At 39.6% G+C, this 15,497-nt stretch overlaps 1 protein-coding gene across 2 annotated transcripts in view; it reads left to right on the top strand.

Annotated features, from left to right (window-relative positions):
- The first annotated feature begins 265 nt into the window (after positions 1-265).
- LOC114031911 (E3 ubiquitin-protein ligase RNF125-like) overlaps positions 266-15,497 on the top strand; it is a 34,922-nt gene continuing 19,690 nt past the window's right edge. The window contains exons 1-2 of one of the 2 annotated variants that reach the window (XM_027847111.1): positions 266-602; positions 9,642-9,795. In XM_027847111.1, coding sequence (XP_027702912.1) covers positions 436-602; positions 9,642-9,795 — 321 coding nt within the window. In that variant the 5' untranslated portion in view covers positions 266-435. The remainder of the gene's footprint in view (positions 603-9,641; positions 9,796-15,497) is intronic. The other variant, XM_027847112.1, reaches the window with a different exon arrangement.

Below are 15,497 nucleotides of genomic sequence, written 5' to 3'. Positions count from 1 at the left end.
TCCAGATGTAGTGAACAGAGCCATCTCAACTAGAAACCTGAAGGTTAAAAAAAGGTTCACATCCCTGCTTTCTCTCGGTTAGAGGTAGAAAGAGCTAACAGCAAGCAGCTGGTACTCCTTTGTGCAGTTTGGGTTTCAGGTTTCAAGCCTCCCGGGAGGGGAGGACCCTGCAGTACTTGCTGCCGCCTCCTCCTCTCATAGTTAGGGGTAGCTGGGGGAAGATGATAATTTCTAACTGGCGGAGTTACTGGCAAAACTCTCCACTTGGAAGGTTAGAAGGGGCGGGGGTTGGCTCCGGAGAACAGGCCTGTGGGGGCAGGGAGGCGGCGATCCCAGCTGGGCTGGGACTTCCTTCCTTAACCGCAGGACAACAAAACAATTGAAGCGAAGGCACCCAGCTTAGCAGCCCTGTCTGAGCGAGAGAGGAGGCAGGCAATGGGTTCCGCGCTGAGCAGTGACAGCGGCCGAGCAGCCCCGGCTGCCAGGGCCACCCCATCAGCCCTGCCCAGGAGGAGCGAAGTGGAGCTGCCGATCACATCCTTCGATTGTTCGGTCTGCCTCGAAGTGCTGCATCAGCCCATACGGACCCGCTGCGGCCACGTGTAAGTGAGGGGTGAGCGGCCTCGGGGGGCGAGACGCCTGTTGCCGGTGCCCGCCGGGCCACAGCGAAGCTGGCTGGGAGGAAGAAGGGGGCTAGTCTAGGTCAGTGGAGAGCATTAAGAGGTTTAACTTAGTAAAGCCGCGTTCAGCGAATAGTAGGAGCTCCTGCTGAAGGTGTGGCACTGTAAAACTTGGACCTGTCGGGTCTCGGCTGAGGGAAAATGCCTTGTCCGAAGGTGGCACAAGAATTGGGAGAAAGAGGGAGAGACAAATGGGCTACTTTTTGCGTCTAAGTCAAATCTGAACCCTGGGTCTCTGTTGGAGGTTAGTGGGTCAGTAGCCAGTCCGGTCCCGCTAGACGGTGCTCCGGGGCTAGCTAGGATGCTCGCGGTAGCTAGGCAGCCCAGCTCCGGGTCCGCGCTCGGTTCTGGGTCTACATGGAGTGCCGGTGTCTTCTGGATCGACAGGGGTAACTGTGTCTGTCCAGGGCTAAGCCCAACTAGACCCTGCAACTAGGAAGTGGCCGGCTGCGGCCAAGCGCAGTTCTCCAAGTAAACAGAGCTGGGCAGGCGCTGTGCCTCCCTCAGCCCCGAGACCCAGACGTGTAGCGTTTTGTTGGGGCTGCGCACGTGTCCTGAAACGCCCACAGCGCTTCCTCCTCTGTCGAAAACAACTGACCGAGCAAACCCCAACCCCACTTCCTCCTCCCTCCCACCCCTTCTGCGACTGCAGGTAAAGTTACCGTAGTAGTAGCGCCCAAGTTCTTGCCTTGCTACTTTGTTAAAGTTAGGCTGAAGTTTGGTAGTTTAAACAAAATACCTCCTTCTGGGAATTCAGTCTTTTTAAATGAAGCAAGAGACTGGAGGGTCAAGGTCTTCTAGCATTAAAGAGAAAAAAATGCTTAATAGGAAGTATGGGTTAAGTGGTTTCATTTTCAGATTACTTATTCCAGCAGAGCTTTATGTGAGTCCATTGTTCTGCATGATTTCTAATTCCTTAATGTGTAATCTAAGTGCATGTGAACATATATATACACATATATACACATCTTGCTTTAATGTTTATAAAGAACTTTACAAATATCCCCCTTAAACTTCACTGCAACCCTGGGACGTGGGTATTATTATTATCCCCTTTTACAGATGAGGAAATTGAGACAGATGGAGGTTAAGTGACTTGCTAAGGCAACTGTCTGAGGTCACATTTGAACTTGTGTCTACCTCACTCCCAGGCCTAGTGCTCTATCCACTGCGCCACCTAGCTGCCCAGACCAGAAATGCAGTTGCTTAGAATTTCTTGGCCTTTTGTAGGCTGTTTGATGGAAAATGGGCAGCTAGGTGGCTCAGTCGATGAAGCGCAGGGCCTGGAGTTCAAATGTGACTTCAAACATTTACTAATAACCCTGGACAAGTAACTTAACCCTGTTTCTCCGTCAGTTTCCTCATCTGCAAAATGATCTGGAGAAGGATATGGCAAATCACTCAAGTGTCTTTACTTAAAAAAAAATCCAAATGGGATAATGAGTCAGAAACCACTGAACAACAACAGCTATTAGTGGCAAGTACACTGGCTTTGGAGCCAGAGAATGTGGCTTCAACTCCCGGCTCTCTGCAACCTTGGGCAAATCACTTAATCTCACATTCTTCATCTGTAAAGTGAGGGGACTGGACTATTTGACCTTCTAAGGTCATTCTCTTCCAGCTCTAAGCCTACGATCTCTACTAGTGCTTAGATGCACACAACTCAGCAGTTGTGCAAAGTATGCTACTTGATTCCACAACCAAAACTCCACTATCACAATCAATCAGAAAGCATTAATTAAGGGCTTACTTTGTGCCAAGCACTTTGCTAAGCCCTGGGAATACAAAGAAGGATAAAAACATATGCTTTCCATGTGTTGTGGCTAGAGGGGTTTATGCAACCAACTTATCTTGCCACATGAAGGTCTCCAGATTGGATGGGAATGGGGATGGGGGGTAGGGGTGGGCTGTGTTCTAGTCCACCCCATGCCTAACAAGAATCCTCTCTTCAACATCTGGCCTTTTCTTGAAAACCTAGTGAGGAGAAGCCCCATTCCATTTTGGGAAAGCTCCAGTGGTTAGGAAGTCTTAACTTAGGTCAAGCCACAGTGGGATTTTTTTTTGCCACTCCCACCCATTGCTTCAGTAAATGACTGTATGAAGTTTTTTTTTTTTAATGAATCTAATGTCTCTTATTTTGTAATTTACTTTGTTAGCAGAGGCAAAGCTAGGTGAAGTCTAGGGGGAAAGGTGGTTACTAACTACCTAAAGATCGAGGAAGACTTCATGGAGTAGCTGGCATTTAAATTGGGCTTTAGACTATGGATAGCAGTTCACCTTGGGAAGAGGCAGGAGGAAAAGCATTCTAAGCTCAGGAAACAGCCTGAAAAAAAGATGTGAAGGTGGAAAATTGGAGGAGATTGTTGGGGAAGGCAGATTGATCTAATTTGGCCTATTATTGAGCTGGTAATATCTAAGCAAAGTTATGATATGATATAGATAAAGATGTGATGTAGAATTAAGTTACTTTTTAAAGGGCATGTTCCACAGAGTATTTAATTTGTAAACATTGAAGTATTTGAGATCTGTGCTCCCTCTTCCCTCCTCCCTCCTCCCACCTCCACATTATAAAAATAGGCTGAAAAGATTCCCAGGGTTTGGCCTATAGATGTAGTAAGAATCTTTTTCATGTTTGTATACTGTGTCATGGACATGTATTCCTGAGATACATACTAGAAGTGTAATGCTTTCAGATTGGGGGAGTGGTGGTGGTGGTAGTTTAAAATTGTATAGTATATCAAAAGTGTATTTATAGTGAAATGCCATCTTTAACCATAATGGAGGTATAACTATTTCCTGCTGCCAGTATTCGATTTGTGATGGGGAATTCTTCTTCACTAGGAGGGTGAAACTCATTTAGAAATCTTACCGAGTTACCTGAGGCTCTAAGACCCTCAAATGATATGCCCAAGATAACATCACTGGTAGTGTCTAAGGCCTTTAATTATAAGTAGCATTTATGTGACCCTTTATGATTTACAAAAAAATTTTTTACAAGTACCTTACTTTGTCCTTATAATAACCCTTGCAGGCAGGGGCTATTATTATCCCCATTTTAGAGATGAGAAAACTGAGGCAGACCTAGGTTGAGTGACTTGCCCAGGGTCACATAGCTAATAAATGTCTGAAGCCAGATTTGAACTAAAGTCTACCTGACTCCATATTTATCCAGTTTATCCACTAGTAGCCACAGATCTTACCTCACTTATTCTTGGGCAAACTTATGTATAAAAGAATAAGATAATGAGCAATAAAAGATAACTGGATTTGTTTTTTTTTAATGCTTTGAAATATATGTATATGCAAATGGGCCACGAGGCTTGGAGGTTTCCTTTTTGGACTGGACTGAGTAACTTGGAACTGCCCATTATTATCCTGGTTTTTTGAATGGTTAGATTGTGTAAAGCTTACCTTTGGCAGTATTTCTCTTTTGTTGATGGTGTTTCAGTTGAAAGGCACTTTCAGATTGCAAGGTTCTTGTTGATTCCTTTTACAAAATGTTAAACCTTTTTCTTTAGTTTTTCTCTTTGTTCTGTTTTGGTTGGGAGGAAGCCAAGCAACTGGAAAAAGTCATAAAACTAGCCATTACCACCAGCACAATTTTCCTTCCAATCAGCTTTCCCATTCTTTGTTTTGACAAATCTGTGCTCATTGTTCTGGTTGTGAACAGAATTTCCAAATCCCTCTTTTTGGCAAACTTATTTGGTTCCCTTCCACGTTCAAAATTTTTTCACCAGAATGAACAACTGCTTGTGTTGCCTAAACAAGGTGGTTTCGTGTTGAATTTAACTTAAAACAGAAAGTACGAAAGTGCAAATGAGACTTTTCCCCTTTCTTTTGTTAATCTTTTTTGTTATCCATCCAAATCCAAATCTGGTCGAAATTGGTTGTTACTCACTTGGGGTGCAAAGAGGAAATGGATGATAAATTACTGATGGTAGATCCCCAAGATGGCATTGAGGCAGTCCTTTGTTGTGATGAGGGCCTGTCCTAGCCTGCAGCTGCATTGTCTTGAGTTGTTTGAGGGAAGGAGTGGTGACCAGCACCCAGCTACCATACAGTTATGCTTCCTCAGGCTCATTCTTTGGCTGGAGAAGTTTGTCTTTAGTCCAGTGCTCCTCCTCTGACTCTGTGTGAACCTCAGTTGGCTTTAGATCCCCCACTCAAATTTTCCTGCATAGGCCCTGATCTAGTATATTGTGGAATTCTGACTTTGACCTTTGCACTTCTTCCTAGCTCCTCATGTAGTCCTCAGAATGGAGCATTTTGCTTGTTGACTTGCCCAGCACATCCAGGTCTCCTTCTGCTAAAAATAAAACATCTGATATATTTTTGATTTATTCTCCTAAAGCAAGCATAGAGAATGGCTATTCTGGGCCTGATTCTGCTCAATAAAGAGGAGATTGCTGATAAAGTGAAAATGATGAGAACACAGTGAAAATGAATGTGCTGTCCTAGGGTTATTGATAAAGAGGGCAAAGTTGAAAACAACCTAAATTTTAGGAGACAAGGTTTCAAAGAGTTCAGAGAAAAGGTAGGTAGGCTCTCATAGTCTGAGATACTTTAAAAAAAAAGTTGGATCAAGAAGGATGACGGGCTTTAAGAAAAAAAAATGGGGGGATACAGAGTTGGAAGGATTCTCAGAGGTACAGCTTGTATTTGAACAAGAACCCTTCTGAACTGCTCCCCCCCTCCTCCAACCCGTTGTTATCTAATTATTGCTTGTAGACTCTTAGTGAACTCATTACCAACTAAAGCAGCACATCCTACTTTGGAAGGGTTCTAATTTTTTTGGAAGTTTTTACTCCCATCCAGCCTGAATCTGCCTTTCTGCAACTTCCATCCATTGTTCCTAATTCTGCCCTCATGGAACCAAGCACAACTAGTTGAATTCCTCCTCTTTCTAGTACTTCTTCTCAAGGCTTCACTTCTCAAGGCTAAACATCCTCAGGTCATTTAATCTACCAGAACACACTCTTGATTCATACTGCTCTGACAGTCCACTAAAATCCTCAAGTCCTTTTCATGTGAATTTTTATCTACCCAAACTTCCATCTCATATCTTTGAAATGGATTTTTTTAGCTGAAATGTAGGACTTAATATTTATCTCTATTAAATTTTCATCATCACAAACTTGTCCCAAGGAAGAGAGATGAGCAGACACATTTCCCCTCATCCCTGTGCAAAGGTGGGAACATTATTGATATTGTCAGACTTTTTTCAATGTATTGCCCTATTTTGCCATTTTTTTTCTCTTTAGATTTTTTTATGGAAACATTAATAACCTCATTTTTTAGTTCAGCTGGGAGTATTAAGATATCAATAATTCACTGCTGAAACCCTTTCCGGATGTGCCTCCTTAGATGAAGTTAAGAACAAAAGGCAGTCTCTTAAGGAAATGGATTAAGGGTAGAAATTAATCCAGATATGAGAAAACATTGCTCCCACCACCTTCTGTAGCTACTAGATATCCAATGGTGTGGAGCATTACATATATTTTCAGATGGTTTTGGTATATTGATCAGCTTTGTAAAAAATTATTTTCTTCCCCTTTTTTAAAAAAAATTACTTATATAGAATAGCTCTCCGGGATAAAGGAAGGGGAGGAATTCTGGGAGAAATTTAGGCAGTGCAGAAACAAGAGACATCAATAAAATTTATGTTTAAAGTATAGAAAATGAAAAAAAATATTGTTTTCTTAATCCCCTAAAGTGGGCTATTTATTTATTTATCTAAGGAAAGTCTACTCTTTCCTCATCCTTTGAAGCCTATGGCACACCCTTCTCCATTCAGAAAGGATTATGATGTTGATATTAACTGATATATACTGATTATAGAAAGAAGTTGTCTGTCAGCCTTTGAGGCTAATGGTCCAGGTAGAAATGGGATAATGACAATTGGTGGGCAACTATTCTGAAATATTACCCTCTCTACTGTATTTTAACGTTGTGATTTTTCTTCTATGAGATTGCTATAAATATTACCTCAAACTCTCTTGATAGGAGGGACATATCCAAGAACATAAGACTATTACAGTTTGTTCAGCTCTCTTTTTTTCTTCCTAAGCTAGAAATGCTTAGATATTAAAATAATGATAAATTAAACAAATCCGTTTCTGACAGATTTGTGCCTAAAATGCAGAGCATGATATCAATGTTTTCTTCTTTTGATGATTATAAAGTCTGGATATCTGGAAGGGCGGGGGACTTGGGGAAATTTAGGTAATGTAAAAAAAAAAAATCAATAAAAATTTAGTAAAAAGAAAAAATATGGGGCAGCTAGGTAGCACAGTGGATAGAGCACTGGCCCTGAAATCAGGAGGATCTGAGTTCAAATTAGGCCTCAGACTGAGCATTTGACACTTACTAGCTGTGTGACCCTGGGCAAGTCACTTAACCCCAATTGCCTGTAAAAATAAATAAATAAATAAATAAAAGAAAAAATATCATCGTAGACTCAATCCATCCTTCTAGCCTGTTGAGATACTTTTGGATAGGGGTAGCTAGGTGGCACAGTAGATAGAGCACCAGCCCTGGATTCAGGAGGACCTGAGTTCAGACACGTAACACTTACTAGCTGTGTGACCCTGGGCAAGTCACTTAACCCCATTGCCTAGCCAAATTTAAAAAAAAAAAGAGAGATACTTTTGGATACCAGTTCTGTCATCCAATACGTTAGATACCCTATTCCATCTCATGTTGTTCACACATTTTATAAGCACATCATCTATTTCATCCAAATTATTAAAGGTATTGAGCAGCACAGGTCCAAGAAGAGATGCCTAAGGCACTCTGTTAAAGCTAGGACTCTGGCTTGACATTGATCTGTTAATCATTATTCCTTGGGTTTTGTAATTCAAATCAATTGACAAGCATTTATTAAATGCCTATTGTATACCAGGCACTATGGGTGGCTTAGCAGCCTGGACATAAATACAAAAATGAAACAATTCTTGCCCTCTAGGGGGTTATAGTGTAATGAGGAAAGACAAGTACATATACAGGTATTTACAAAATAGATACCAAATAATTTGGAGGAGTCAGCAAAAAATTTAGACAGTAGCACTTGAGTTGAGCCTTGAAGCTGAAGCCTTAAAGAGGGATGAACTGAGCTAGAGTCTAAGGAGAAGGGATGAGGACGAAAAGCATTATAGGTATGGGGAATAGCCAATGCGAAAGTACAGAGGTAGAATACAGAATATCATGTGTAAGGAATGATAAAAATGTCAATTTGGCTGGAAGAGTGTGTGTAAAGGGAAGTAATGGGTTATAAGGATGGAAGTTTGGTAAGGGTTTACATGTCAAGCATGTGAGTTTTTAATTGATCCTAGAGGTAATTAAAAAAAAATTGAACTTATGCAGTAGGGGAATGACATGGTCAAACCTGAACTTTGGGAAAATCATTTTGTGATTTCTGTGGAGGATGGATCTGAGACTTGACTCAGGGAGACCTAGTAGGAGGCTATTGTTAGAGCACAGATGAGAGGGGATAAGGATCTGAACTCGGGCCATGGCTATGTGAGTAGAGAAAAGTGAACAAATAGGAGAGATGTTATCAATAAATCATCAATATAATCATCAAATAAATAAGACAAGATTTGGCAACCCAATGGTTATAGGAGTTGTATGACAACATGGTTTCAAACCTTGGTGTGCAGATTTGGTGAGTTATAGTAGCAATCATCCCTTCTGTTCCTAAGTGCTTATGAGCTATCCCTTTAATAATGTGTTCTAGAATTTTGCCAGGAATTGTGTTGTCAAACTCAGTGGACCAGAGTTCAAAGAATCTACCTTTCAATTTTCAGAAATCCAGACAACAAGGAAAATGAACTTTAAAAATATCTATGTTGATCTTCCATTGCCAAAGATTAACCCAGTATGTAATTCCAAAAACAGTGTAGATCCTGTTTTTGTACAGGGTAGTTTAAGATGCATCATGCCATGCATTCTAAATTATGTATCTCTTATATAATAGTCTCCTGGACATTGAGTCAGGAGACACTAAAGAAATATATAGATAATATTTACTATCATCTATATATAATATAAAATGTAAATTATATATATGTACTTGTTATATAGCTAGAGCTATCTATCTATATGTATCTAAAACACTTTACAAACCTACCTTTAAAAAGGTTATGCAAATGTCAACTGTCATTCATGTGTGGATCTAGATTTTATATTCTTCTTGTAATATTCAATATTTAGTAATGTGATAAGATTTTCTATTCATTTATTCCTTGATTCTGTTAAGACTTCAGTAAGGGTTACTATTAAATATTAAATCTGGATAAACAATATTTCTTTAAAACATTCTTGATAGAGATGATTTTATCAGATTACTTTATGATTTGAGGTACAACTAATGAAAATAATTGTATTATCTCTTTCAGTCAGTCGGTCAATAAGCATTTATTAAGCACTTCCTATGGGCCAAGCACTGTACTAAGCACTGGGCATATAAATAAAAGCAAAAAGATAGGTCCTGCCTTCAAGAAGCTTATATTCTAATGGGGAAATTTTATTTATTTATTGTACTGTTATTGGTATTAGACGGTTACATTTTCTCATACCCAAAATAAGAACCCACAAAGTAAGGAGACATCTATCTATCTAATGTCTTAGGTGAAGAGAAGAGAGGGAAAAGTTGTCACAATGAAATAGCATTGGTGTTAAAGCTCTCCATTTGACTCTATTTCTTTTTGATCCCAGTCTGTGTCTACTCTTGGCTTTACATTCAAATTATACTTACAGTGAAGTCTGGGTGATGTCAGATGTCGCCATCAAAACAGAGCTGTTGGAAGGGGAAATTTTCTTCTTGGGAGTCTAAAATGCTATGTGAAGCTTTTAATTTGTGAGTCCAAGTTTTTGAAAAAAAAATAAAAAAGATGCTGTAATTGTGAAAACTTTGCCAAACCCTTTGAAGAAAGTGATATATTTTGCTTTGTTTGGGGGTAGATTCTGCCGTTCCTGTATTTCTACAAGCCTGAGGAACAGTAAGTGGACATGTCCTTATTGCCGGGCATATCTCCCTTCAGAAGGAGTTCCTGCAACTGATATAATGAAGAAAATGAAAGCAATCTACCAGAACTGCACAGAGTGTAACACTCAGGTATGTATCACTGACTAACTCCTAGCTAAGTACTTCCCTTGTGCCCTTTACATAACTCATTAGGTTTCCCCAGATCTCACTCTAACCTCCTTATTTCTGTTGAAGACACTACCATTCTTCCAGTTTTCCATGTAGGTCTTACCTCATCCTTATAACCTATGTCCAACTAGTTGCCAAGTCTTAATTCCACCTCCATAATGGATTCACATCTCCAATCACATGGCCATGACTTAAATTGCCAACCTCATTATCTCTTGCCTGGACTATTGCAATAATCTTCTAAATAATATCTCTGCTTCTGGTCTCTCCCATCTTCAGTCCATCCTCCACACAGCTGTGAAATCAATATTGTCAAAGCAGAGCTTTGATAATATCACTCCCCTCATCAAGAAAGGGCAATGGCTTCTTTTTGTTCTAGGAAATGACACACTCCTCTGTGTGTGGCAATTTAAAACTTTCCTCAGTCTGGCTTGATCTTATCTTTCCAGGCTGATTGCACATTACTCCCCTTCATTCTGCCTTCTAGTCAAAGTGGCCTATTTGCTCTTTCCCATACATGAATTCTGGCTCCTGCTTTCACTCTTTTGCACTAACATCTCAGACTTGGAATCTTTCTTTCCTAACTTCTGATGATTAGCCTACCTTCAAAGCTTAGCTCATGTTACCTCCTACCTCAGACCTTTCCGGATTCTCCCATTTGTTAGTGCTTTCCCTATCTCTCCCCTAAAACCATTTTGATGATAACATATGTATGTGTATGTATTTGTACACATATTATACATACCACACACACACATTTGTATTTATCAACTTATGTGTTATTTATCCAAGTAGAATATAAGCTTCTTGAGGCTGTGGACTGTTTAGCTTTGTGGCACAGTACTAGACACATATTTGTTTAATAAGTGTTAATTGAATTGAATACTTCTCAATTTCTCCTAACTGCCTGGATTAAAATTGAAATCACCTAGGCCAGATGAACTACACCCTCCAGTACTGATTGCCAAGTCACTGTCAGTGATCTGAGAGAAAAGGAAAAGAAATGTAGGATTAAGAAAGGGCAAATGTTTCAATTAAAAAAAAGAGAGATAGAGGATACAGTGTGCAATCCAAAAGCTAGTAAGTTTGACTGATGGTTTGGGAAGACCTAGAAAAGAAAGCAGTAACATAAAGAACAGGTGTGGCTTCATCAGGAGTAGGTCATGCCAGACTAACCTTATTTCTGTTTTTGACAGGATTATTAATTTGGTAGATCAGGAGTATGCTATAGATATTGTTTATCTAGATTTTAGCAAAGAATTTGGTAAGAATCACATTTTTCTTATGGAAAAAGTGGAGAGATGTGGGCTAGACCAGAGGTGTCAAACCTGTGGTCCTCCTGGACCCAGAACCAGATTAAAGTGTAATTGGGAAATTTTTAATAAAATAAATAAAAGTACAAAACAGTGTTAATTTGTGGTTTTCTAAATTAATATGCAACTCAGTGGCAGTTGTGTCCATTTGAGTTTGATACCATTGGGCTAGACAATCATGAAATGAGATGAATTTGGAATTGATTGTATAGACAGACTCAAAAAGTAGGTATTAATGATTCAGCATCAACTTAGCAATAGGTCTCTGATGGAAAGCCCCAGAGGTCCGTGCTTTTACCCTTTACTATTTAACATTTTTATCATTGGTTTAGATAAAGGCACAAATGGCATACTTAACAAATTTACAAATGCTGAGAGGAAAGCTAACACATTGGATGACAGCAAAGGTCCAAAAAGATCTTGACAAGCTGGAGCACTGTGCTGAGTCTAATAAGATGAAATTCAGTAAGATGAATTTAAAACCTTATGCTTGTGTTCAAAATATAAGCTTCACAAGTATAAAATGCAAGTAGCATAATTAGGCAACAGTTTGAAAAAGACCAGGAGGTTTTAGTGGACTACAAGCTCGCAGTGAGTCAGCAGTGTGATATTGCAACCAAAAAAACTTAATGTGATCTTGGGCTACATTATGAAAGACAGAGCTTCCAGGAATAAGAAGGTGTTGGTCCTGCTGTACTCTGTCCTAATAGACATATCTTATCTGCGGTATGGTGCCCACAACTGGGTACCATATTTAGGAAGGACGTTGATAAGCTGGAGAACATCCAGAGGAGGGCTATTAGAATGGTGAAGACCCTTGAGTCCCTGCCATATAGAACTAGAATGATGAGAGGGGGATTAGTTAACCTGGAAAAGAGAAGACTCAAGGCAGAGGAGGATAGCTATCTTCGAGTATGTGAAGGACTGCCATAGAAGAGCTAAAAGATTTGGTAGAAGTTATAAAGAGGAAAATTGGGGCTTAATGTTAGAAAAATTACACACTGCCGCTAAAGTGATTTTCCTGAATTACAGGACTGTCCATGTCATTTCTCAACTCAATAAACTCCAAAAGTTGTATATTTCCTGTAGGATCAAATATAAATTCTTCATTTTGACTTTTTAAACCCTTTACAACCTAACTCCAGCTTACATTTCCAGCCTTGTATGTGTGTTTATTCTATAGTCCAGCCAAACTGGCCTCCTTGCTATTCCTCACACATGATACTTCATCTCCAGCCTCCATGCCTTTGAACTGGCTCTTCCCCATTCTTGAAATACACTCCTTTGTAAGCTCCACCCCTTGTAATACCTCATTTACTTCAGAATTCAATTCAAGCACCATGTTCTTCTTGAAGCCCTTTCTGATTCTCCTACTATCCCCATCTACCCAGGAGTGTGCTGGAGCCAGCTTGAACTGCTTTAAATTCAACTGATTGTAAAATTATGAGCGTGAGCATTTATACTTTGGAAATCATCAAAATGCTGCAAGTCATGGCTTGATTTATTCTTTTGCTGATTATTTAGACTTAAAAAAATGATGGAATCAATGGGAATAATGCAGAATAAACTTAGAAATGTGTCATGAGTGCATTTTCCCTCCAGAGAGCCAGTTGTTAAACATTTACCAAAATGTCCTTGCCTCCCTCCCAACAAATGACCTTTTGTTTATTTTGTAAATATTCTGCATCTATTTATAGGCACAGGTTTTCACCACAGTTAACCTATAAACTCTTTAAGGTCTCACTTTTGTCTTTATATCCCTATGATACAGTGCTGGGCACATAGTATGGGGTTAATAAATGCTTTGATTGATAAAATATTTGATGATTGCCTCTATTTTTACATGTTATCTTACCAGATAGATTGTAAGCTTTTGAGGGCAGGGATGGTTTCATTTTTGTCTTTGTATCCCTGGCACCTAACACAGTGCCTGGCATACAGTAGTTGCTTAATAAATGCTTGTTGATTGTTAACACTTAGCTGTCCCAAATTGGAGTGCTTCTGGAGACAGTGGGTTTGCCTTCACTGAATGTCTTTGAGCAATAACCGAATAACTACTTTTAGATATATTGTAATTGGGACTCCCTTTCAGGATGAACTGGATGGCCACTGAGATCTGTACTACCTCTGAAATTCTGTGATTCTGTGAGCTTCCTCATTTTTTCTCCTCTGCTTTCCAACCATGAGAAGGTTTCCCAGTCTTGAAGAAAAACCTTCATTCGACCATGCTGTCTCTATATAATTTTCTCCTTCCTTTCACTCAACCTTAAGAAATTATTATAGACTTAAAATCTTAGATGAAACAGTTAGCATTTAGTAAGATAGAGCCAAATGAATTAAAAAACAAGCAAGCAAAAAACCAATGTTTGTCTTTATTTCATTTTGCAGGATCATAGATTTATTATTTTTTTAATATTTTTATTTCATTAGGTATTTCCCAATTACATATAGAAAAAATTTTAACTTTTGATTTAAAAAGATTTTTGAGTTTCAAATTTTCTCCCTCTCTCTTGCCCCTCCCCACTTCTTGAGAAAGCAAGCGATTTGATATTGATTATATAGGTAAAGTCATACAAAACATTTCCGTATTAGCCATGTTGCAAAAGAAAACACAATGAAAAAAGGGAGAAAAATAAAGTAAGTTTAAAAAGAAAGATTAATTCAATCTCCGTTCAGTGTTCACCAGTTCTCTGTCTGGAGGTGGATAGCCTTTTTCATCATGAGTCCTTTGGAATTGTCTTGGATCTTTGTTTTGGTGATCATAGATTTAGAAGTGGAAGGGATGTTAGAAGCAAACTAGTTCAATCCCAAGGAGATTAAGTGATTTACCCAAGCTCACACAGTCAATAAGGGTCAGAGCTGGGATTTCAACCCAAATCCTCTAATACCACATCCAGCATGCTTTCTACTATACCATTTTTATTCAGGCATCATCTGAGGTGTCTCTTTTCTTCCTCCCCATCACCCATCTCTTTCTTTTTCTCTCTTTTTATTTTTTTGCATAGTTCAGTGAAGCTTTTAATAACCACTTCTCCCTTGGCCTTTTTCCCATTGTCTCTTCCCTTAGCTGGATACATGTAGTGCACCTGGCCCTAACTATGGCCATCAGCCTGGACTCAGTCTTGGCCTCTCCCCTTTGCTGCTTTTGCTCCCTGTGCTTTAGAAAGTTTATCTGTTCTCATCACAGTGAGGTCTATCCTGCTGATATTCCATATCATCAAGGCCTCTGGAGCTCTGATGTCATTTCTCCAACCACTACCTGGACATTTCCAGTTGTATGTTGTCATTTCATGTCAAATGTAACATGTCTGAAACTAAATTTCTCATCTTCTTCCTCCAAACCATCTGTCTGTTTCAGCTCTTCCTTTTCAGACAGTGACACAAACAGTTCCTCAGCTAAAGAGGCTTGAATCCTCTGTCATCTTTTTCTTTTTTTCATCTTTTTCATTCTTTTTTTTTTTTTTTTGAGGCTATCAGGCTTAAGTCATTTGCTCAGGGTCACACAAGCTAGTAAGTGTCCGAGGCCACATTTGAACCAGGTCTTTCTGACTCCAGGACCAGTGCTGTATCCACTGTGCCACCTAGCTGCCCCAACCTTTGTCATCTTTGACTCTTCTTCTTATCATGCTGTTCCTCATACCTAGTCAGTGATGACTCTATCAATTTTTCCTTTGAAATGATTCTTATACTTTCCCTTCTGTGCTGTTCCTTTTTGGGGGTAGGGGTGAGTTCAGGTTCTTCTCCTTGCTTGGGATACCCTTCCTTCTCCTCACAGATTATTCAACTCTAGCCATCCTTCAAAGCCTAGTCCTAGCTTAAGTCACTCCTGCTCCAGGAAACCTTCCGTGACTTCAGCCCTCATTTGATTCTTGCTTCTCTTGTTTGTTTGAGTGGTGGTATAGCACTCATACTATGTATATCACATAATGTAGCTGTGACCTCATGGCAGCTATTGTGGACAGTTGTCTCAGGCTGTTGCTGTCAATCTTGTCCCCAAATAGATTATCAGGCCTTTAGGCATTATTAACTAGCACATCGGAGCACATAACAGATGCTCAATAGATATTGATGCTCAAATGAGTATTGTGAGCCCTAATTTTAAGTGCACAAGAGGAGTGGAGTTTATCTTGGTGATACAGAGTTTAAATTTAAAAGTGTGGTCTAATTTTATAACAGGAGAATTGTATGGTTGAGTGTTGAATGTTCTAAAATATATATCTGTTTCAAGGCAAGCAGATTCTCCTCTCTGTACCTCCCCTGCTTTTGTAGCTGTCTCTAAGATGGATATTGAGAAAGCTTAACTCTGTTTTGTCGTTATCATTTCTTTTTAATCCAGCCTTGTCCGGAAAC

This window comes from Vombatus ursinus, unplaced genomic scaffold, assembly GCF_900497805.2.
Source record: "Vombatus ursinus unplaced genomic scaffold, bare-nosed wombat genome assembly UNPS02015255.1, whole genome shotgun sequence".
Lineage (NCBI taxonomy): Eukaryota > Metazoa > Chordata > Mammalia > Diprotodontia > Vombatidae > Vombatus > Vombatus ursinus.
The sequence above is the reverse complement of the archived record's forward strand: the minus strand, read 5'-3'. Positions and strand labels throughout refer to the sequence as shown.